The following is a 24,748-nucleotide window of genomic DNA, read 5'->3' on the forward strand; positions in this document are numbered from 1 at the left end:
CAGAGAGCTTGTAAACAGATTTTTAAAGTTTAGAATTGAACTAGAAGTAATCAAAGGCTGAAATATTTATTCAATAAAAATTATACAGAAATATAACCCTTGAGAATAAAAATCATGCATCCATAAAGGGTAAAATACAGCACAACATTTTTGTGAGTGCTGACAAGCAAGGAAGTAGCAAATTCATTTATCAAATAAGAGAAACTTTACTAAGTATTTTAAACTGACATAGTAACATACAATCTCTTCTAGGAAATCTCACCCATGTTCAGCAATATTAGAAATATATCCCAGTACTAAAAGTATGCAAAGCTGATATAAATCTTAACTTCAGAAGGTAAAATCTTAAAAAAGTACATTTACTCTATCACCTACTGTTGAACAAATTCAAAAGGCTTCGCAAACTTATCTGAGGTTGCATTGTTACATTTTTCATCTAACAAAAGTTTTTACACCAAAGGCAATATTGCAGTTTAACTGTGTGAAAAGATCTACAGTAGGCATATGATTTAATAAAATAAAATAAAAGGTCTTTCTCTGACAATGGCCAATAGTAGATGTTTCTGTAAAACAAATCAGAGATCTTTAAGAGCCAGAATGCCATTGTGTTGCAACAGTTTTAGTTTTCATTTCATTTTATTTTGTACTGCATTTTAACAAGGACATATAATATTTGGTGAAATCAAAAACTAGAGGGTTTCTGCCGGACAAGGTCCTGCTAATAGAAACAGTCAGTCTTCCATATGATGGTTTTTACTCACATTTCCAACATCTACTCACAGAAAAACTGCTGTAGGGAAGCAAACTTGCTTGTTGCAAATATGCCTCCTTCCGGAGAGCAGCGCTCATTCTGCATTACCTGCCTTTTCTCCAGCAGAGGCGTTTTGCACAAGTGCAGAATAAGTAAACACAGCAACTGCTGACTGATGGCAAGTGCAGCTCATTTTGGTATGAATAGGAAGGTCAAAAGAGGTTAGAAGTTTCAAATAAATCTTCACTCGCTTGAACGAAGACGATAATTGAGAGAGATAAGCAGCCTTGGCAGATTGCTTCAGCCTTTCAGATCACCTGTAGAAGTACCTGTCCTATGCCTGGGCTCTGGGCAAGGTAACTTTGGAGGAGGCAAAGATGAGCCAGGCTGCATGGCAAGACTGTAAGTCTCCAATTCCCATTGCTCTGGCTTGGGTGCATCAGCACACGTGTGAGATAGCAGCTCCCCAGGCTCTTCCCTGGGAAGCAACTGCCGCTGGCCAGATGTGCTGGCTACATGCAGGCATCAGAAGGAGGGTTATTTTGAGCTGGTATTAGTATGATCCACACAGCATGGGCTCACTGGTGCCATGGTACACAAAGGACATGAGACGTACTCCTGGAAAGCATCCTCTAGCCTGGTCTAGCTCTTAAAACAAGGCAGGTTGTATGCTCCGAGACCACTCCATGATGCAAACCAGTGCATAGGAAGTAGCAACAACTCAGGGAATTTTCTGCCAAAACCAGAACTATGGTTTTAATCATCTTCCCTCATCTCACAGGTTGTAGCAGTGATCCTCCTTTAATGCTGAACTCATCCAGAACACTGCTGTAGCTTCAGCTTACAGGCATTTAAACTAGAGCTGACAGGCTCTCAATGCACAAGTAAAATAGGAATACAAATTTAACCTGTCCAAAATCAGTGGCTCTGGGGTCCCAGCTTAAGCATGCAAAGGAACATGATGCTGCTCTTCTCAGTGCCAAAAAGGTGCCGAAATTTTCCAAACCAAACACATGCACAAAATTTTTGAACAAATTTTGAAATTAAAAAAAAATTATAGAAGTCTTAGATGTAAAAATAATAAAATCCTGTAGGAAATTTTTGCTTAGAATAGATAAGGAAATGTACTCACTACAGGCATCTCCTATTTTGCCCAATAGCTCAGATTCAAACATACACTCCTCCTTTAACATTAGTTCTCAATCCTAAACTAAATTGAATAACAAAATGAGAGGGGAAAAAGGAAAGGGAACAACAGAAAACACTGGAAGACTACATACAATATTTAATTTACCCAAGTAAACTGAACATGGAACTGACCAAAGAAAATCTGATTATTTGTTAGTTGTTTCTTCTTAAAGTCACATTTGGAACCCAAGTGACGGACATGTATTTGTGTGATGAACTATGTAGCGTGCAGGTTTTATTCAGAGGCTAATTAGCTTTTTATATTGGGAACCTGTGAAAAGCTGCTTTGTATTATTTGTGAATGGCACATTACCATTTCACTATTCTGTTGCTATGGCAATACCAGCAGCACATAGTAAGTAAACAGGATTTTACATGTATTTGCCCAGATACCTACTTTAGAACATATCATTCAGAGCAGCATTCATTATCTAGCTCAGGACACATTTGCCTTACATTTACATGTCTCTATACTCCCTAACAGAGGCTTAGAGTTTCAAGTTGATACAGTATATGTAAGTTAACACAGTGTATTTGACAGCGTAAGCATCATAGACTACTCAGGCAGAGTAATAAATGGTCAGATTTTTCAGAAATGTTTAGATATAGCTTTTTCCTTTATACATGTTGATGACAAAAAAAAAATAGGGAAAAGAGTGATTTAACACTTCTCATTATAGAGCTATTCCTCATTTCATCCTTAAAATGACTCATGCCTTTCAGGTAGGTGACAACATTGATAAGCAGAAATTACATTTTGCTCTGAGTAAATTGCAAAACAGTGAATTTGGGTTTCTTTTTTTCAAGATCATCCAGTAACCCAAGATCTTTACTAATAAGGAATGGACAAATTGAAGTGGTTGTGTTATAAGATGTATGTACAAGCATTCCCTACAAATTTAACTTAATTTTTGTCAATGAGCGAAAAACCTTTCTGCAAAGTACTTGAAGATGCCCAACAGAACTTGCTGTTCCTGGAATTCAAGTAATCAGCAGTTCTTGGATAATGTGAGCGATAGGAAGGACAAAATAAAAAAACATGAAAAAATAATTGTCTCACATTTCAGCCATTTCCCTCTGATCATCAATTTTATATGAACAGAAAACAGCTGATGTAGTACCAGGAATAAAATTAATTCAGTAGACACCCGGAGTGCAGGAAGGGATCTGGTGAGAGCCAGAGCAGCAGGACAGTCTTGCAACCTGGAGATGTCATGGGAGAGTTCAAAAGGGCTCTTAGTGGACCTGCTGGAAATGAGCCTGGGCAAAAGAGTCAGGACACAGCCTTTCTGCCTGCCAGTAGCTGGTAACAAATGCTGGATGCGCTTCTGAACAGTCACTCAGACCAATGAAACCAATTACTTTGTTTTCACACATGTAGCTTACCCTTCAAATAATTTGCTCTCTTTTCAATATATCCTGGTCTATAGATGTGGTTATCAGGCCTCATAATCAGATAGGGTTTTCAGACAGCCCATGCTAAATCAGGAGCTGGAGGGATGAGGAGCACAACGAAGGCAGGAGAGCGTCCGGAATGCAGGGAACATGCCCACTCACACTAAATCTTCTTCCTTAATTCCTTCCGCCTGCACATTAACTACCTCATTGTGCCACCGGAAGATATTTTCAAGATAACCTATAAATTATATTCATGGAAATGTACATATTTCCTCATAGAAATAGAGCTAAATAAATATTTATGAAATGAAAAATATGTCTGTCAAACACCAGTTTGCTACTACCTTAATACCATGGAAAAAATATAAGCAGATTTAGAAGCTACAAGGGATATTGATTTATTTGTGTTTTAAAACAGGAAGGAATCTTGCTCTCATTCCAGAAATAGGAAACAAAAAATCCCACATATGTCACTACAACATTTTTTTTTCACCTGTTTACTGCTCTAATGCTGTTTGATAACTTAGTAAATAAACAGCATCGGCTTACTGGATTGCCTTTAAAAAGAACCAAACAGGTAGCATGCATATTAAAATACAGACAGTATGTAATGAACGGGGCAGCAAATCTATTCCATGTAACAGTAACGCAACATAATTCAAGAGGATTATTTATCACTCTGCAGTTATCAAACTGTAACTCCAGTTCCCCCATCTCTCCTCCACTTTTAGCTCACGCTACATACAAATAGATACAAGTTTGTCCAAGGACAACGGCTTCTCCAACACTGCTGCCTGCAGGAAAAATAAGCTTTGAATAATTACATGTTCTTTTACTGTTCCTAAATATATTCCTCCCTCTGCTTTGCCACAGGAGCATGGCATACCGACTGCCATGGGGTACGCGGTGGCTCCACATCACTCTGGGGTCTACCCAGTTCACATCCAGCTGTATGAGGCCTGGAAGAAGGTCTGGCACATCCGAGTGACCAGCACAGAAGAATACCCACACCTGAAGCCTGCACGGTACAGACGGGGCTTCATCCACAATGGCATCATGGTACACTGCATTTCCATGCTTCATAGCAATACTACTTTAAGTGACTCAAAAGTGTGCTATTTTTACCAAAGGCTTCAAGTTTTACAGTAGTCATTAAAATTCTCTGTGATCGAGGATTTGTAAGGGTGCCAGAATAGTGCATTTTTTATGCAGCCAGTTTTTTTAAATAGTCACACAACTCGGGCAACTGCAAACATTATCCTCAGAAACCAAACATACCTGTAGTCCCATCAACTATCAACAGAGTTACAAACACATACTTTGAAATTCATTAAACTGCTTAAGACCTATCTTTCAAGCTCTAGTTCATCTTTATGCATGAAAGGAGTAGAAAACACCACCTGGGAAGGTGAGCAAGTGTAAGTAATCTCCTCCAGCAGGGAAGACTCTTCTCAGAGGCCGAGGTTTCATTCCAAATTTTGCTCCTGAAATTCCCAGAGCCAGGGACCGGACGCATGCCTGACACTTCCAGACCGTGCGTTTGTGCAAGGAAAGTGAAGGCTCCTCCCATACACACTGCGTGAAGGACAGGAAAATGTATAAAATCATTTGGCCTGTCTTACCAGCCAGCTGCGTGCAACCCTATAGATATGTGAAATGCAAAACCTGAATATGCATAAGTGAAATTAGAAATATTTCAAGGGAAAGTCCCAGATTGCCTTAAAATCCCAGCTGACTCTAGTATTGCCTACACATTTTAAATCAAAACTGTGGTCCCCTAAACAAGACAAAAGGAATGTCTTAATCAAACCCGAGAAGTTACTGCACAGAGTCCAATTACCATTGGAATAGGCTCAAAGTCAGCAGTACATTTACACATCCATTGGAAGGCCTTTTGTTTCTCTCCAGTTACTGTCTTTGCTTTTCTGCTCAGATAAAGTAACAAACAAAACCTATATTCAGCAGAGTGTTTTAATGCATGTGTAAGTGCACTGCTGAATTTTGTCTCTGCATGAATTAGGCAATACCCACAAGCCCTGATAGTTGTCTTTACCAGAGCCTTTTGATAGTACCTAGATAATAACGTAACTAAACTCTCCAGTCCTCCAACATGAGTTTGCTTGCCCACACCTGCTAGCTGGCTTCTTCCCAGCGTGCAGCCTCCTGATTTAGGATGGGATAGGAGGCCGACCGCAGGCTGGTCTCATGTGAGCATCTCACCCGTCCTGTCCGCATTTCACAAATGGGAATGAGGGGCTGGGTATGGTTTTAAGGACTGAGCAAAGTATGAAGCAGCAGGTCTTTGGCAGTCCGCAGCCTTGAATACCAATTCAGTTCAGCATCACAAGAACAGTAAGATTAATTGGCTGTGATAGCAAAGATGGCCAGGAAGCACAATTTATCTGCTAATAAACTAACTCACCTTGATAAAGGAAGAGAGGTTTGGCTTTTTGTTTTCTTCCTTTCCCAAATGCTGGGAAACACTTAGGAGTGTATGAGCTGAATAAAACTGCCTGCATGAAAGCCAAGCGCATGTGTGTGGCAGCTTTTTGGAGCTGGCATCTGGAAAGCTCCACCTCTGCAGGACCGCCCTTGCTTACCGTGAGAGTACAGGAGGCACAAAGGGGCCCATAAACGTGCCAGAGCCCAGAGGCAGAAAGGGTTGCGATTTTATTTCTTAGAGTTGCTGGAGGGATCGGGATGGCTGTGCCAGGATGAGTTTGCAGGAAGAAGTTAACGTGATGATACTGTTACTTTGTTCTCAGGTGCTCCCTCGACAGACCTGTGGCCTTTTCACTCATACTATTTTTTACAAGGAATATCCTGGGGGTCCTCAGGAGCTGGACAAAAGCATCCGAGGAGGTGAACTCTTCCTCACCATTCTCCTGAATCCTGTAGGTACCACCTTTTCCTATTCTTTGGACACGCTGACTGATGGGGAGGAAGGAGGGAGGAAGCAAAGGGGATCGGTTTTCTTTGATCTTGCTTGGGAAATAAAACTCAAGACCACTTGCTCAGAGGTAACAAGCAGTTTAAGAGGAAAGGAGCAAAATGTCTTCTGCTAATTTCTAGTTACAATTGTATGAAACAAGTTACTGGAAAAAGCATTAATTTCAGCTCCATACTGTTTCCCCATGAGAGAAGAGTGCACTGACATGTCTGAGACTGAAAGAAACCAGTGAGGGCAGAGAAAACTGTGTGATCTTACTGTGCTTTTCCTTTTTTCCATAAGCTTGGCTTCTCAGGCACTCCTAATACAGCTTGATGTAAAGCCTAGGGCTCAGGCCTGATATCATTCCCCTACCACTGGCTCTTAAAAACAGGATTTATACAGATAAAGTACCCTAAACAGTACCAGCCTTCCAACAAAAAGTTTTGCTTTGCTCAGTGCTGCATTTTTTTTTCCTCTGTCAACATTACATGAACTATAAACTATAGATATAAATGTATGTGTGCACATATAAATAACCTACATATGTATAAACACACACATATATATGATTTAATCAGAAGTGCCACAGACTTTCAGAAGGATTTTCAGAGTTATCATGCAGTTTTGTCTCTCAGCTGATAAAGGGGTCTGAACTGTGCTGTCCTAATATACACACACACGACAACATGATGTGTGATTTGGCTTACCAAGGGGCAAGGAAAAAAACTACCTGACTGCAGATGCTGTATTTTGAAGTCACAGTTCTCTTGCCAGTGAACAACAGGCTGGTGCCATTTAAGACAGCAGTCTAGAGGTGGAAGCAAGAGGGAAAAGAACAAAAAAACCACCCCACCCCCCCAAAAAATAATCATGTAACAATTCTTTTTTGCCATTGTCCTCCCTTCTTCCTGTTCCATCCAAGCAGGCTACACTACTCATAAGATACATGGCTTGTGTCTTGCCAGGTGGCCTAATTTTCAGTGGGTTTAAATTGCAGTACTCATTGACTTCTCTGCAGAGTTAAAGAAACTTCAGGTGGAGCTAACTCTCAAATCCAGGTCACATTTATTTAGAGACCTAAATATAGATTTTGGTATTATATAATTAGATGCTTGTAGGTGAAAATTTTGGCTGGGGAGCTAAGTTGGTGTCCAAGTCAAAGATTCAGTGGGCTTAAAGAAATAGGACACTTCTGTTAGGAATTTATCTGTACCATACACGTGACACCCAATTTGAGAATAAAAGATATCCCTGTTCTTTATTCTGTCTCTCCATTACCTGCAGCTCTCAGGCTCGCTTTTCTTCCCATAGTTTTCTTAAGTGTAAGTTAGCTCATCACTGTGTTGGGATGCTACTAGAATTTATCATTATCTTTATTACACTTTGATCAATACCTGTACATCTTTCACTTATCTGAAGACTTCCCCAGATTTAGGCATTGCAGCAGTCTGCAGCAGAGTATGGTTTTACTTCACTTCATTGCCATGTCCAAGCCTGTGAGCATGCTCTGGCCACCCTGACTTCCCCCCCTACAGCTCACCTTTTCCCCAGTTTCAGGTTTTTCTTACTGACAGCAAATAAGCAAGAAGATACAGGCTCACAGATGCTCATTAGAAATTTCACCCTTTGCATTTTTTAAGCAATCGCATCCAAATGTTTTTCCCAAAGACTGGCTGAGGCTATGGAGAAGGGCAGCTCTTCAGTTAGTCTGAAAATTATTTAAAAGGCCATTCTTGACCGCTGAATGAAATCAGATAGACCTTTGCCTCCCTTTATTACACTCTCCATAATGCCTTAGCCTGCGCTTTTCAGGCAGGTCCCAAGCAGGACCAGCCTCAGAGGTCCTGGAGCATCTTTGCCCTGGAAGCTCTGACAGCCCCAGCTGGTTGTGCCAGCCCTGCAGGAAGGTTCCCCCACCAGGTCCAATTGCTTCCCCAGGAAAGGGCCAAATCCCACCCTAGATGGGTGCTGTAGCACAGATGGGTGCTCTTGGTGCCCTGCTGACTGTGACACAAAGAATACTTGAGAGAAGCAGTTCTACCATCCATCTTCTAAGTTTCAGGAGCGATGCAGCTGAGACAGGACCTTGCCTAGGAAGGCAGTGTATAATGGCAGGCAAAGCATTCCAGAGTTAATCATGCATCTGTGATGTTCCTGACAGTTAGAAGACCTTCTTCCAGAGAAAGGGGAGGGCATATTTTTCCTTGATTTTCTTCAATACATGAAGTCATTGTTTTGCCCAAGTTATGTTGCAATAACTTGAGTGTGCAATATATATTATTGGGTGTTTTTTTACAGTATAGAAAAACTGTTAATGTTCCATTCCCCCCTCCCACTTTTGTGATTTTCTATCTTTACCTCATCAAAACTGATATTTTACTGAGCTAGGTGACACAAGTGAAATACTGAAATGCACTTCCCCAACTCTGAGTTAAGTATGAATCTGTTCCAATATAAGTGCTTATTCAGACAGGAAGAAATATAATTAAATCATGTGTGAGCTGAAGTAAGATATATCACAAAACCCCTCCATCATTCAAGTCAGGTTGATACACTACCCTATGAAATATGCACCAACTGACAACAGTAAAAGCAAAATCTAGCCTTATCTCAGAAGGAAACTAGTCTGAGTAGGAAACAAAATAATCTGTATTCATACACCCTTTTCCTTTTTATAAATACGGAATTTGGACGGCACACAAATCAACCAATGGGAAGATGTTTCTTTTATTCAGTGTAAGAGAAGGTGTAACAGTTTGGTGGTTAATGTGAAAAAGTTCACAGATTAGTATCTAAAAATCTATGGTATCTTCTGAAAAGAATCAATAGAGTGCCTATTGCACTGGCCATTCACCAATTCCAGAGCATACTTTTTCATTCAATTGATGTGATGTGTTCTCCAATCTGGCAGCGGTGCATACTGGAATTAGCAACAAAAGAGTTCCCATCTTCTGTTCTAGAAGCTTTTCACACACCTCTGCTCATTAATAAGCTTCAGTCATATCTGAATGTCAACCTGTGCAGTTCATGGCTTTACCAAGAGCACAGCTCAGGGGTTTACCACCAGCAGTACAGCATAAACCAGCATGTGCTCTCCAAATGGATTATGGAAAAGAATGGTCTGGAATGTAAAGGCTTTTTCAAAACCATAATTTAATATTTTGTTGTTGTTGAATTATATCGAATGAGATGCCTAATATAGTCCATGCATAGAAACCATATCCATAAAATAAAATCTTAATCAGAATGCACTGTCCCCCCAGCACACAGGCTGCTTCACATATCTTTTACACAGTTACCCCATTTCAAGCTTTGCAGGCAAGGGATTGCCCATACCATTGTTTATTTTTGCAATATCGACACTATTAAAAATATTTTTTATTTACTCTTTAAAAGCATTGCCAGTCTCTTTCTTAGTGTGGAGGAGACATGCAGAAATAGAGTAGCTCCTACTAATTTTACTGCCATGTGGTCACACAAATCTTGTGCTGACCAGGCTCAGTCTCAAGCAGGTGTGAGCCGCTGCCACCGGCATTAGTACAAGTACATACATACAGCAAGGGGAAAGGTGAACCCTTTGCAGGAGCCGTGTGCTCATCTGGAGGGTGGAGATGGTGTAAGACTGTTTCTGCTTGCAGAAAGCGAGTGTATGCATGTGCCCTCTTACAGTGCTGCGAGGCTACCATGACAACTGGAGTTAACATACAAAATGTGTGTATTATTATCACAAAAAGATCATATTCCAAAGTCCAAGATCGGGTTAGAAATCTCCTTCGGCAGCTAGTTACCTGCCCTGTGGTGTGCGGTGTTGTTCACTACCCCCGCCTGATTCAAAAAGCACAGCAGCAACAACAAAAAAAGCAAACTAAAAAAAGGAATAGCTGGTTTCAGAGCCCTTTCTACAGCTACAGACAATCATTCCGTTAACATTTTATGTGGTGCCTCCTTGATCATCAAGTAGGCTGGAAGTTAGAATAGGGTTTCTGAGCAAGTTTGTGGTTGTTGCCCATCTTTCTTTTTTCTTCCTCCCTTTACCAGTTTTTATATCTGTATGTTTCTCTAGATGAGCCTGAAAGGTTTGGGCAACAATTCCAAGTTAAGTGTGATATATAACAATATTTTGGCTTTAGAAGCTTGAAAATCTAGATGCTTTCCCTATAAAAACAAACCAAACCATAAATAACTGATAATACACTTTTTAAATGAAAAATAAAGTGAGCTGTGCAGTTCAGTGACATCTTCCTAAAGCAGCTATGGTAAGGGCTGGGCTCCCACACTCCAAACAAGTATCTCTCTGCTCCTAGCTTCTCTTTTGGAGGCAGCTACCTAGTTTCCTTCAAATCAAAGCCCTGGACCTGGGGTTTGAGGATGATTTACTTTAGAGATTGTTTCCAAAAGTCAGTCTGGGTGAGGATGCACTGGTTTGGGCTCTCTGCAGACATCTAACACTATTCCCAGCAGGCTTTTAGTCCTCACATCTTCCCACTCTTTTGCTCTATGTCCTTGAGTGTGCAACACCTATTACCGATACTATGCATGAAAGCATCCCTCTAAAGCAACAACATTGTTCTCTCACCATTTCAGACCCTTAAAAAACAGACATACAAAATAATTGTTATATCTTTGAGCTGTATGTGCAGAAACTCTGTGGTGGGAGCAATGTAGGCATGAGCTTACTCCATGAGTGGGTACAGAGGAACAGCACACCCCGCATCTCATACCCCCACGTACACACAAAGCATCACTGCTGTAAGTCACCTCCTACTGCCACAGGGAAATGACAAAAGCTGTTGGGAGTACTAAAACCAAAAAACTTCTCTCACTTTCAGTTTGCCCTCTTGAAAAAACATGTAGGTGAATCTATTGCTTATTAAGTAGTAGACTGAAAACACTTGCTAAAAAAGTGCAATGAGGTGCTCATAGTCTGGCCTCTCTTTCTCTTCACCATCCAGCACCAGCTTCCTTACTTTGTCTTACTGGTCCAACAGTTGCCTTTTTACACAAACCGGTACCATATATACTCGCTAGTTAGGGAGGACAAGAGTACAGCTGAGAATAGTTCAGTTCATGTCCACAGTTATTTTGAGGCAAGGCTTCTAGAAGTGAAAAGCCATACTTTACTCTCTGGTAAATAGAATTATTACAAGTTTTCCCACACACACAGACTTCAAGACAGCCTTTTTCAGACTGTTTCAAATTTTAGAAATAATCACAGTGCCTTGATTAAAACCAGCATAACACCACCTTTTGCTGTGGATTACATCTATTTAGCTGTCTAAAACCAAACTAAAAGTCAGCTATTTCTGGTCTTCTAACGTAAGATGTCAGGGGCAAAGAAATAGAAACCTGAAAGTCTGTGAATAAGTGGTGACACAAGCTGTTCTGGCGAAGCAGATACACAAGAAGTGGATGAATAAACTTCAGCATGAACAGCAGACCAAGCACAACGGAACCCAAGTCAACATCAACACTAGCTTCCAGTAGGACTACTGCCAGCCTTTTGACCCTACAACCACAGACCTAACAGGCTGTCTGCATTAGCATCAATACTTCGAACAGGTCAACCCCACGCAACTGAAACAGCCCCCAGCAGGGTTAAAAACCAAGCAATAGATCATGGTTCTTCTCAGCACAAGGGCACGGCATCTGCACTACCATCCTGCTTTGCTCAGGAAAATGCCTTGCCTGGATGATGTAGACCAGGGTTTCCAGGCACAAAGCAGTGACTTGATTTGTAGTTGTGTTTTTAACAGGATTTCAGCAGTGAGGGTGGCTTGTAAAAGATAACACAGGGAGGTTATGTTTCCTTAGGCTGTTATGACATCCATTTATAATCTTTTATCCCACCCCTCCAAACAAGTGCAAGTAGGAATACAACTTAAATAATCAAATTTTGATTACACATTTTCTAATTAGTTTGATTACTGAAGCACATTTCAAGAATAATTAAGCATAGGGAAGCAAGTTTACTAAATAGGGCTAACATATCAGATAAGAAGGATGTATTTACAACTAATCTAGGGTCAGGCTGCAACTCTCTTAATGATAATGGCAGACAGAGATCTAATTGGCATCGTGGTACATTGACTGCAACACTATTTCTTCTGTGAGGATCTGTTCCAGGCACTGCACATGTGAGAAGTTCACAAAGGGGCTTCAGCAGGGAGCAGGTGGGAGATAATGAAGCTTTTTCATGATGTAAGGAACCTGCAGCTAAATCCTGTTAAAAGGGAAGAGCCGAACTTTAGAACATGCTGCCAACGAAGGCTGCAGGCAGATTCTCTTTATCCCCCCTCCTGAGCCTTGACAAGCAACTGGTTTACAGAAACCTTATCCATTACTTGGGTTTGAGTTAGCAATTTCAGCAATGTATTACAAATAAATAGTAAGTTCCTATACCAAAAAATGTTTGCACTTCCACGAAGCAATACCACATAGATAGTTAAATTAGAAAATGCCCAAGTGACATTGCATTAGGAGAGTTTGCAGAGAGATTGTCAAGGGGATCTTCCAATGGATTTCTTTTTTTTTTTTTTTCCCCTCAAATGGCTTCTACTGAATATTCTGTGGCTCACAGAGATATTTTCACTTTCTAATTTATGAATCCTAAAGATGAGTCATGTCTGACAGTGATGATTTAGTAGTATGCAGAGGAGGGATAAATTCCACCAAGACAGACAGAAATCAAACCAACTTTCCTTTGAGTTTTAATGAGGGTTACAAGAATCCCAGCCAGACCTTTCCAGGATCCAGCTAATGCAGAAGGCTGCTCAAGTTTAGAGTTTGGGGTACTTATTCTTTGCATAAACACTTCAAAGCAAAGCTCATTAAAGTCAGTGGGAAAAGTCTCAATGAAAAGAGTGGGTCTGAAATAAACCTAAATAGTGCAACTCTTTCAAAAGGTATCAAGCTAACTCCTTTCTGAAGGGTTTTGTTCATTTGTAGGCTTAGAACAATAACAAGGAGCTTCGGAGGTATATACAGATAATACACACATACAGTTAGGGACAGAAAAATAAGACATTATTCTTCTCTTGGAGTTTTCCTTGACTATTTGATACAAGAAAAGCAGTGAAACATTCAGCTGAATATTTTTCTCCTTTGCCACACCAAAGCAAAATGTTCAATCATTGTTATTATCATCATTGATGTTATTTATTTTGTGGTTTGATAAACAGCACCAAAAATCAGTTATTCATTAAATCCTCATTAAGACAAAACTGCTACGAAGTCATCACATCAGTACTTCTGTCCACTACAATTAGTACAAGTAAGCAAAAAAGACAAAACCCAGGAAAAGACATCCAAAACTTCCACCAATCAAAAATGTAAAAAGAAATTTTTACAAAACTACTTTTATGACTAATCTAATTTTGAGTAAAATAAAACTTTTCACAAGACTAAGATTCTTACCACTGTGCTGCGCCAACATATATGTCTGCATTAATTGTAGTTAGATCTTAAAAGAAGAAATTTTTTTACATTAGTACTCAAGAAAGTATGTTGTTACTCAAGACATATCTTCAAAGCCAGGAATTTAATACTAAAGAGCATCAGGCAAGAAGAATACCAGGTCCTTAACCTGAATATAACACCACCCAGCTACATAAATGAGTTGGAAAATTCTTTGGCTCTGACCAGTATTGTAGCAACTCTGTCCCTTGTGAAAAATATTTAGGTTTTCTGCAGCTGTACAGCATTCCACTGCTTCAACAGAACAAACAAAGTCAACTTTTTTTAAAAAAAATCTTGTTATTTACTTTCTAAACTATTTCAAACAGCATCATTTTCTTTTCTGTCTTTCTAAACCATGCCAGTTCTTTACAGCTTTTTGCAGTGCATTGAAGTGCTTTCAAAGATATTTTTTTAAAAAGATGTTATTTCATCAGGTTACATAACTAAAAAATTATGGCATTTCAAGGAGCTCAACATTTCAGTCGTTTTCAGCATTATTTTGTTCTCCTTCTCATTATTTACTTAGCTTAGTTGTCCTTTAGAATAACTTTATCCATTCCCAGAATGTATTTGGAAAATCCCCCTTCCTCTTTGTTCACTTCACCAGTGCTGTGCCATATTCCTTTTTCTGTTGCCCCCCCCCCCCCCCCCTTTTTTTTTTAAATACCTTCCCATCAAACATTAACAGACTTTACATGCATTTCTGTTTTCACATACTTGGTAGAGAAAGACAAATTAACTGATATTAAAGTCAACCTGCATTAAGGTACCTTCTTTCATTTGAAAGAACTTTGTTATTAAAGCTGCCACGTGCCAGTCAGAGCAATATATTTTTCTAAGGCACAGCTCATGGTCACGTCATCTGCTATCATGAACAAACATGGAGCATGAGGTGGAGCTAGCAAATGGGATGAACAGAGCAAATCCCTTGCTTTGCTTCAATATGTAAACCATGAAAGTTTATAATTAAAAAAAAAAGTTCAGAGTGTACAGTTCCCAAACTGAAATATGTTCAGCAGCAAAAAGCAGGTTTCTCATAAGAAAAGTTAGGGAACTCTGTTGGAGTTGTAAATTTAAAGGAGGATTTTCCACATCCAAGTGTCAGGCTTAAAACTAAGTGGGTTCAGCCCGTGTTCTCTGACCATTGCCCTTCATTCAGTCTCCTGAGAAATGCTCTGACATATTTAAAGCATGCTTTTACAAATTGTTCTATATATCACATCTTCAGCATCCACAAGGTCTTCCAGTATCTGTTTTCTAGTTCATCTCCTTTACTCCCCTGCTTCACAGACAATAAAGAACAGTCATAAACGTTTAACAGCCAAGATAAGCTAATAAATACAGCCCTAAATATTATTGCCCCTACAAACAAGAGCGAGAGAGTAATTTCTCCTAAAAAAAACCCAGCTCCTTAAACCAGAGAGCTTTTTATTAAGCCAGCAAGTGACAGCACAAAAAGTCACCTCAGTCAAAACCTAAAGCAAAAATAAGTGCATCAGGATTTGAGAAGAACCAGCAAGACCAACTTGGCTCAGTTGACTGGTCAGTTAATTGGATTTACTTGCCAGTCCAGTGCATGTTTTTCCTCACCATCTGTTCACCTTGAAAAGCTAACGGATAACCCCCAACACAGCCACCTCCTTTCCTGCAGCACCTTTCCTATCTTCTGCTCCACTCTAGCCCCATTTTAGGTCTGCAGCCCCCAACCCCTTCTGAGGGACAGGGTCAAGTTCACCTGAAACCAAAGCAGTTGTAGACCTTGCTGTGTATGCAGGGGCAAAGCTTCTTATAAAGTATCACCCTGCCTTTGGCCACACTCAAACGGTGGAAAGGCTTGCAGAAAATGAAACCTAGTACGAGACCCCCACCATCTCAAGACATCTCCATCTCTGTCCTGGTCACGGCTGAATGCAGCAAATTATGGTTTTCAGCGGCCAGAACCAAGAAGGTCAGATACCCCTAGAGAGGTGGTGAAATTGAAGATCTCTACCAAGGATCACATTGTTACTTCTATCCATTGTATCTTCTATTCACAAGACTCTTCTCTTTTCCTGTTCTTCATTCCTTTTCCTCGTTACGCACGTGAACTTGGCTGGGCTAACTCTTCCTTTCCCCTTCTTCTCACAGGGTGTTCTAATTCAGTCTCCCACCATCTCCTTTTCATACTTCCACCAGAAAGAATTTGCTTGGGCCATTCCTGCATTTTATTTTTATATATATATACACACACACAAATCTCTTTAGATTAAGACCTGCATCACCACATAGTATCTAGAGACACATGCATACCCTACTCAGAATGGGTTTTGTCCATAAAGCCAGCAAAATAAGACATATTTGCAACTGACAGATCAAGCCATATTTGAAGTAAAAAAAAAAAAACCAACCACAACACACACACCACCAAAAACCACCAACCAAAAAAAACCTAGCAGAAAAGCAAAAAGTTAAACACTTTTTAAAACTCCTTTTCCCACTTCAATCAAACATCCCTAAGAAGCTTTAACCTGAGATGAAACGTGGCATATGAATTTCAGGAAGATTAGCTTCTTTTGAGGGAATTTGGTTGTTGAGAGTGAAATCAGAGTTGTGATTGAAAGGTAACTTTGAACTCAACTCAGCAGAAGCTACAGACAGTCCATAATAAGGTACATTATTATTCTAACTTCTTTGGAAGTGTCATGGGACGCTTTTTATTTTGAAGGCCATTTAAATGCATTTACATTTTTAAACTCTCACCATAACTAAAGGGTTATTGTTCATTTCCAGTCTGTTAGATCTATATTCTGCACATCCCACATGTGCCATACTTCGAAAATTTTGTTCTTGTTTCCTGCTCTCATCACAAAAATGGATGAGAATCACACGTTATTGCTTCAAAATATTAAAAGTGAATGCAGAGAGGGGTTAATTTATGCCTTCCACAAGAGATTTGGGAGTGTTATTATGAAACATCTTGAGTGTTAATAATATTTTTCTTTTTATTTGCTTTGTTTCTCTGAGCATAGCTGTAGAAAGAATAAAAAATATCCTTGGGCATTGTAAGAAATATGCTGCAATCCAAAAGTCATTCATAATGCAGTTCTACAAAGGGCCCTGTGAATAGAGCATCTCAGCATATTTCAGGAACAGGAAAAAGAAAGAAAGCAACCTCCCCACTACCAAAACGTCAATACTTGTTGAACCATAATTAGCAGGCTGCTCACTGCCCATAGGGACAGGCATGCTCCTCTCCAACACAAGAGGGATGCATTCATTCTACCAAATTAAAAGGGAGTTTTGCTATTAACCAGCTACATCAGAATTTTTCTTAATGGTCACAAACATACCAAATGAAAGAGAGCACGAGCTAGGCCTTATTCTTCTTTGTACAGGGGCCTATCAATGTGCCAGAACAAGGTAAAGAAACATTTTACTGCATTAAGTGAACATTACGGCGAAGAACAAGAGAGCGGCCAGATGTTTGTCCCTGTAGAGAGGGCCACAGGATTGCTGTCCCAGGGGCACTCCAGCCTCAACAGGCAGTGTAACTGCAGGACGTACTCATTAGCTTTTGCCTGAGGAAGGAGGTAGCATCTCTTCTGTTTTCAGAAAAATACTTACATCCCACACACTGTCAGCATCATAAACACTTGCGTTTTCTTCCTGCCACAGCACGTAAGGTTCAATGCAACCAATGTACATTTGTTTTGAAAGATAGCATGCTACAAAACTGCGTATCTAAAGCACAATCGCCCCTTCCCCTAAAGGTATTTCCTTTTGCAACTAGAAGTCCTGTAAGCACTGATAACATGATAGAAATATTATAATACTAACATAAAAGTTGAAGCCACTTTTATCTTCCAGCTCCAGGTGTATGATTAAATCCACTCCAGTCTTGCTCAGGCTTTAGAATCTTTTTTTCCTCTTTGTAAATCATTCTTTTTTCCCTTCATCCCACATGGCTACCCCAGCTGCAAAAAGCTGGTACGGGAAAATATTATCCCATGGAAACTCAAGCCTTCGGCAGCATATTTAGAAAGTAATTAGCTTGAAACTCAGAGCATGAAGGAAATATTTCAAGGATAACACATCTCCTTTCTTTCTTTCATGACATTTTCCTTCTTTATGAAAGCCAATACTCCACACCATGCGTTTTGGTACTTTACCAGAATTACTTCCCAGCAACTTAGGTGATGGCAGAAACAATAATAAATGACTGTGTCAACAAGAGGGTTATTGGGTAAAGAGAAAAAAGAATCTGTTACCTTCAAGCACACACCATATGATAATTTATTAAACTGTCAGGAGCAAGCCTTTAAGGTAAAAATGAGCTGACTCAGAATTCTCTGATTATGGAAAATGAATCCCTAATAGAAGTAAATGGACAAGAACAAAATTTCCTTGCTGTGTTCCCCATTCAAAATTAATTGGAAAGTGGCTGATTTGAGATTATTATATCCTCTAGTGAACTGAAAATGCTATATTTTTTTCCTCTGAAACCAAGAGTGGAGAATTAAATTAACTCTGAGGTTTGTTTGCTCAGAGTAGGCCACCAAAATGGATTAATTAATCATCATTTATGAATACTCTATAACGTAGAGCAGTCACCTCTTCATAAAACTGCTAGAATAGCAACATGACAGTAGAACAGTTGTAAAAACAAATGATAAATTTCCTGCATCTCCAATCTACATCAGCCTCCCTGGTATTTCTTTCTTTGAGGTTTGAAAGAAAGCATCCTGGTGAAAACTCTTATTCAGTGTTTATAAGAGAGCTTAGTTTAAATGGAATTATTTACAGTCATTCCATGACTCCGTGTGCTGTGCAGGGTCCTGGGCAGTAATTTTCACATGGAATGTCAGTATTGCTCTGAGACACCCTACCTTCCTCTACCTGGAGACTACAAAGTGCCACGTTAATGATAAAAGACTAATTCCATCATTCAAAACAAAGTCAGAACCAGATCTTATTTAAGCACATCTATAAAGAGAAATGTCACAGAAAGTCATTTATGGACACTTATCCAAACTAGTAATCATTTTGACCATTATTTGCCATTAGCAGAAACGACAGCACATTCCTCCCAAATTTCAGCTGGCTCAGAGGAATATGTTTTAACTCAGTGGTTGGAAGGGCAAATAGGGGGGAAAAGCAACTAAAGATTGAGTTTGGATGGCGGGGGTTTTTTTTGTTTATTTTAAAAAAAATCACTATCACTAGATCAGGCTGCTGTTGAACTTACTTAAGTCCTATAGAAGTGAATAGGGCAGCTTGTGTCTTTGCCTGTTGGTTTGAAGTGTGAAATGCTGTGCCTTCCTCTATGGCTATTAACACCAACCACCCCACCACCCCCCCAGCACCCCCCAGTTAGGCACCTGCAGTGCTAAAACAAATGCTTCACTTCTTAGGGTGGCCAATCCACCAACCTTGAAGTCCATGTTTACTTCAGGACTAGTTTCATCCTGCCTAGAAATATTGTCTTCCCTAGAACCTGCAAGAGTAGCCAGGGGACATCTCCAAGCTGTGAGATGACAACATTTAACCCCAACTCACTGTAGGTGAAAGAATTTTGATAGAGCATTCCTGGGTGACCCGCAGTGTGTAGGCAGAAAGACTTGAGTCAAGCACATGGCTTGGCTCAAACACTGCCTTCATAAATATTTATTACCACTGTTATTAGCTGTTTGGCAGCCTGGCCACTGCTGGCTCCCCGGCTGAATGCTGTCTAGTTGTTTACATGGATTCCTGAGTGGCAGAGTCTCCTCCTCTTATCCAGGAACCACAGCCATGCAGGTACTACATATGGAGAACAAAATCTTTCAATTATATCTCTTCATATCCTCTGTGGTCTACGTAACTAAGGTTTAATGTTGCTTAAAACATAAGCATCATATTTAGATTTCTTCAAAGTAATGAAAGCGCTGTTCATTTCTATTAAAATAGAAGTCAAACAGGATGACATTTTCTGATTATTTCCCACTCGCACAAGTAAGAGGTCCCATAAGATATTTTGGAAATTCTGGAAAAGTAATTAGTTTTGCTGCGAAGATACTTAATCTACACTAAAAAAATCATCCCGCCTTGATTATCCATAGTATCTACATGCTACTATAATGCACCATTATTTAATTAGACATCAGGCATTTGCAAACAAGCACACAAAAATAAGAGAGCAAAGCTGAAACTTCCCTAAAAATAAGGCCAAGCAGCAGGAAAACTTGGTAAGGGTAGAAGCAGTAAAAACTTCAGGCTGGCTGACAGTCACAGCTCCAGCCTGAGCACTCAGATATCATCTGCCATCTCCCTGTATACATATGCATGTGCGATGCTGAGCAAAATATTTTCATCCACATCCAATCCAGCCCTTTATTTAATGGGTGGGTTTTAATGTCACTCACAACCCTTGCCTAGCTGTCCCTTGCCCTCTGTAGCTCTGCTCTCTGTTGCAGAGCAGAGTTTGTGCCGTATCTGGCTGTGCACAGTCCCTCTCGGCTGGGCAATGCCAGGAGCTCTACAGATGCAGTCAGCTACCCCCATTTGCAGAGCCAACTTCACGCAGACAAGTGGGCAACAGCCCAGGGCGAAGGAATGTCCACCTCCTTGTCTCACCTCCTGCCCAAACAGCTCTTGGTTGGGGCTGCTCCAGACAAATAGAGGCACATAAGCTGACGGCTGTTGCTTTCTTAAGGTGCAACATTCAACCCTCACATGTGGGGCTTTCCTCCATTCACAGTCCATGCCAGCCCTGTCGCCTGCACAAAGAACAGGGCTGACCCATGACTTTCCCCCAACCTGATGGCTTCTGGGCAGCACTAATTAGCTCCATCTCCTTCCGATCCCTATGGGGAAGTTTAGATCCAGCATTCGCCTGGATCTGAGATTCAGCAAAACAATACAGTGCGAAGGATCAGGCAGGCTGCTGCACAGGCCATGCTGGTCCTAAAGAGGAGACGACAGCCATAAGATTACTTGGCAGTGTCCCATGTCCCCTTGTTCCAGCTCATGTATCTTGTCTTTCTTGCAGTGAAGAGCCCAAATAATCAGTGCTGTCATTATTTCACACCCACAGATCCAAAAGCAAAAGTTTTACTTTACCCACGTATACAGGAGCGGCACAGCGCATTATTTAGAATGATTTTTGCATGCTGTGATAAATACAAGACAGTGCTACGCAGGCACTGCCTACAGCCCACCACTCAAAGGTACTGTGGAGGACCTTGGACTACTGCTGGCCAGCAGTGGCCATTCACCTCCCAGCATCGCCCAGCCCTCTGGCTGTGACAGCAGTGCTGTCACAACAATGGCTGTGACATTAAGAACAGCAAGGGAGAGCTATCATTATTTCAGCACAGCAATAGAGAAAGCTTCATGATTTTCTGTAGATGCAGCCAGAATAGGATGTAATTTGGCATCAAAAACTGATGCCAAGGAATACTCACAGTATCTGTTGGCACAAAATAATTGAAGTTGAACTGATTTTTATCTGCAGAGGATTATAACTAAAGAGGTTGACAGCCTCGACCAGTATTATGCATTTGCTTGACAGAAGTTAAAGGAGCATGCAACACATACAGCTATCAATAACACATTTCCCTGATTATCTCCTTATACAAACTCCTTTGATGATTTTTGAAAACTGAAGTCCAAAACAATCTGAGACTTCTCAGAGCTGTATCTTTGATGATACTTCTATTATTCCATCAGACATGGTTAGCATCTGACTTAAGACAATGGTGCCCAAATCTGTTTTCATTTGTGCAATTTGAAGTTTTGAGTCTGAACTGAATGAATTTTAAGGTTTTTTTAGGGGAAATTTACAGTCTTTTTTGTGTCAAAAAAAATCTTTTCAATGAGAAAACACAGATGGCAACAAAACAAATTCCTATATCATAACTTTGACTTAAAAATGAAAATATTTCCCTGTAACAGGAGGATTGAATTGCTCTAGACTTCTGTAAAGACTTCATGAGGCCCACAGATGTAACAGATAGCACTGAATTTGCACAGAATTCATTAAACTTTGGCCACAATTAGATGTACTGCTGATCACTTATAAAAGTGTGACAAATGAACAGACATAAAACCATCCATTTAGGTTTTTTCCACCCTAATGCAGCTACACACTGATCGCATAAAGTCATCAACAGCAGCAGTCATTTTTTTTCAGTCTCTGAAAGCATGCCCTAATAGTAAAAAAAACCCCAATAACTAAACCCCCATATTTATTTTTTTTAATTGCAGGTTTAAAAAAAATTAAATGTACTCAAACCTCCTAACTAGCTTTCTTCTTCTAGGACCCCAGGTGTCAGGGGTATCAAAGATGTATATAACATGGGAAACAGTCACTGTGTTGGAATCTGTTCATGGATTTAGCCTTTATTTTAGAAGTGAGACTTGGGTAAATATTAGAAAATAAAAATAAAACCCAAACATACCGCTTTTATTCTCATAGGGAAAGGAACAACGCAGAGGACTTTTTTGTCAATAATAAAGAATTCATTTAATCATACCAACTAAATAATGGAAAAGTAGACAGTGTTCCTGGGTAAATGAGAAACAGTTTTGCTCTTTGAATAGTGAATGTTAAAACAACATAGCTACACTACAGCATTTGTATAGCTGTCCCAAGGCCACGTACCGGCACTGATTGACAGCAGCTTCCCCTCCCATCGCCGGCAGCGCTTTGGGTGGAATACAGACACTAGAATGAATATGGGCATGGGAAATAAAGCACCATTCAACATTTTTGTTTCCCCTTCAATCAAACACAAAAATGTTTCTTTCCAAACACTGCCGTTGTTGCTTTCTTTAAAGATATCATGTTTGGAAAATATTTGATTATCCTGTCAAGAACGCTAAAATATAAAAAGATGTGCAGAGTGGAAATAGAGAAAAAGTAAAAAAAAGGCGATTTGCAGGTATGTAAATGATTTTTCTTCAGTAGAAGGGTCATGAATATGAATAGTGCTGAGTTCTAGAGAAACAATTTGTCATTATTAAAATTAGTGCTTTGTCAACACACAAAAAAACCCTCAGTCCCAGCTTCCTTTTTGTGCTGCTGCACAAACAGCTGCATTAAGGGCCCAAGTGTTCTGGGATTCATTATCAGTGAATGGGTCTCTGGCTCATAAAGTACAAGAAAAGTCTGTAATCCATAACAGGAGGCTGTTCAGGATGTGAAATACATTAAACACTTGAAACTGAAAGAGGTATTTCTGTGGTCAGCCTAGCATAGAGCTACTTGGTATTAGTAAATGAACACTTGACAGTTTTGCATTTCTCAGCCATGACATCCCATTTACACGTTCAGAAATACAACATGCTGCCATCTAGATCCAATTATGAGAGTTTGCTCTCTGAGCAACTGTACAGCATTTTCTGAGCACAATGGAAAAAGACGGAATAGCAAAATTCATTTTTTCTAGGAAACATTCATGCAAGAGCACAGCAGAGAAGAGCAGTAAATATGCTACCACGTTTCCACAAGAAGAGGATGCCTGCACCATATATTTCCCAACATGTCTTTGTTTTGCACAGGGTTGAGCTATACCCCTGGTTTATTTTGCATGCATTAATTCTCCCCTTCTTGCCAATTTTATTTAAGAGGTGCAGAAGCAAGGAAAAAAGTTGTTAGAGACAGTGAACAACAAATTCTTCATAGAGGAGCAGGATTCACATGTGAGACCTCTCTCTGTTCCTGGGCTTTCCGGCAATGGGGCAGGGCCAAAGGACAAGCAGAAGGAAAGAACCTAAAAGGGAACACTGATCCTATTTAATTATTGAACAGCTGGGAGGATGAGGTGAAGAACTTAAGTTTTGTAATTGAGTTTTTCATTGCAAGTGCTAGATCGATGGATAGCCATAGCTTCAAATATTAACATAAAGGTATCAGCCAATATTTGATTCCCAGTATTGGATAGCCATCCTTGAGACCGGCCAGGTATACCAGTGAGATTGGTTAGATTACACTTCAGCTGGAAGCTGGAGCACCAACACTCCTTCTTCAAGGAGTTTATGTTCTAGCATGTAGGTGTATGTTATTCTAAAGAAGAAACTAGAAGCTCTGTGCCAATTTCATAACTGGTTTCACTCACTAGGGCAGATGGCAAGGACATTGGTGGCTATGGAGCACAGGCTCCTGGGGAACAGAGAGGGAGCGAACCTTATTTAATATCAGCTCCTGTACAAGTTAACACAGCTGCAGATTTCACATGAGCTAGATGAACACACACCAGCTGAGGGTAGGGCTTACCCTCAGTTGTCCAAAGGCACAGCTTTGAAGAGAAACGTGAAAGGCTCTTGCACTCAAAACTGCATGCATAACAAACTAAATCCTGCCATGAACAATACACGCACATGAAGGATAGAGTTTTAAAAGCAAATACATCCTAGTTTTGGAAGTCACTTTACCCTTTGGCCTTCAGAATATTTGCGTTCCTGGTGGTCACATGCACCCAGGAATTCAAGCCTTTGAAAGCATAGCTAAGTGGCTAATGGGATCTTCATAGCTACCTGCCTACTGCAAGCATGGTGTGGGTAACCCAGCCAGAGTGAAAATACCACTAGAATTCAACACTTTTTGCAAACTATGTCCATGCTGCATGATCTACAGTGGTTTGTAGTTCTCTGGGATGGTCCTCCCAAAAAAGACAAATAGGATTTCCAGTCTTAGCATAGCATCCTAGTGCCCTCCGGAGACAGGCAGCTAACCTTCATCCAAACCCAAGTGCTTTTAGTTAAGACTGTACTGAGTTTGGCACTTACAGGAGGAAATAAATCTCTATATTCTGCATTAACAAGTACATAGGGCTGAGTATGTGAAGAAAGTGCACTAACTCCAAGTACAGAATGCAATTTCAGGGCACTTCAAGCAGATCTAGCATGGTTTATATTCCAATAGCTTTGAAACAAGCCCTTTATTTTTATCTGCTAGCTCATCCAGATTTCATTTTATGTACAGAACACAAGCAGGCATATACAAATATTACATATAGAGAATGTGCTGCATACCTATCATTTCTTATATAACTGATTTTAAAAAG

The 24,748-nt window shown here is 40.1% G+C and overlaps 1 protein-coding gene across 5 annotated transcripts in view; it reads left to right on the forward strand.

Annotated features, from left to right (window-relative positions):
• LOC101915116 (bifunctional heparan sulfate N-deacetylase/N-sulfotransferase 4) overlaps positions 1 to 24,748 on the forward strand; it is a 161,046-nt gene that overhangs the window by 111,411 nt on the left and 24,887 nt on the right. For all 5 annotated transcript variants that reach the window (XM_055796841.1, XM_055796839.1, XM_055796842.1 and 2 more), the window contains 2 exons: positions 4,211 to 4,396; positions 6,103 to 6,231. In XM_055796841.1, coding sequence (XP_055652816.1) covers positions 4,211 to 4,396; positions 6,103 to 6,231 — 315 coding nt within the window. The remainder of the gene's footprint in view (positions 1 to 4,210; positions 4,397 to 6,102; positions 6,232 to 24,748) is intronic.

The sequence above is a fragment of the Falco peregrinus genome, chromosome 2, assembly GCF_023634155.1.
Source record: "Falco peregrinus isolate bFalPer1 chromosome 2, bFalPer1.pri, whole genome shotgun sequence".
In the NCBI taxonomy this organism is placed as follows: domain Eukaryota; kingdom Metazoa; phylum Chordata; class Aves; order Falconiformes; family Falconidae; genus Falco; species Falco peregrinus.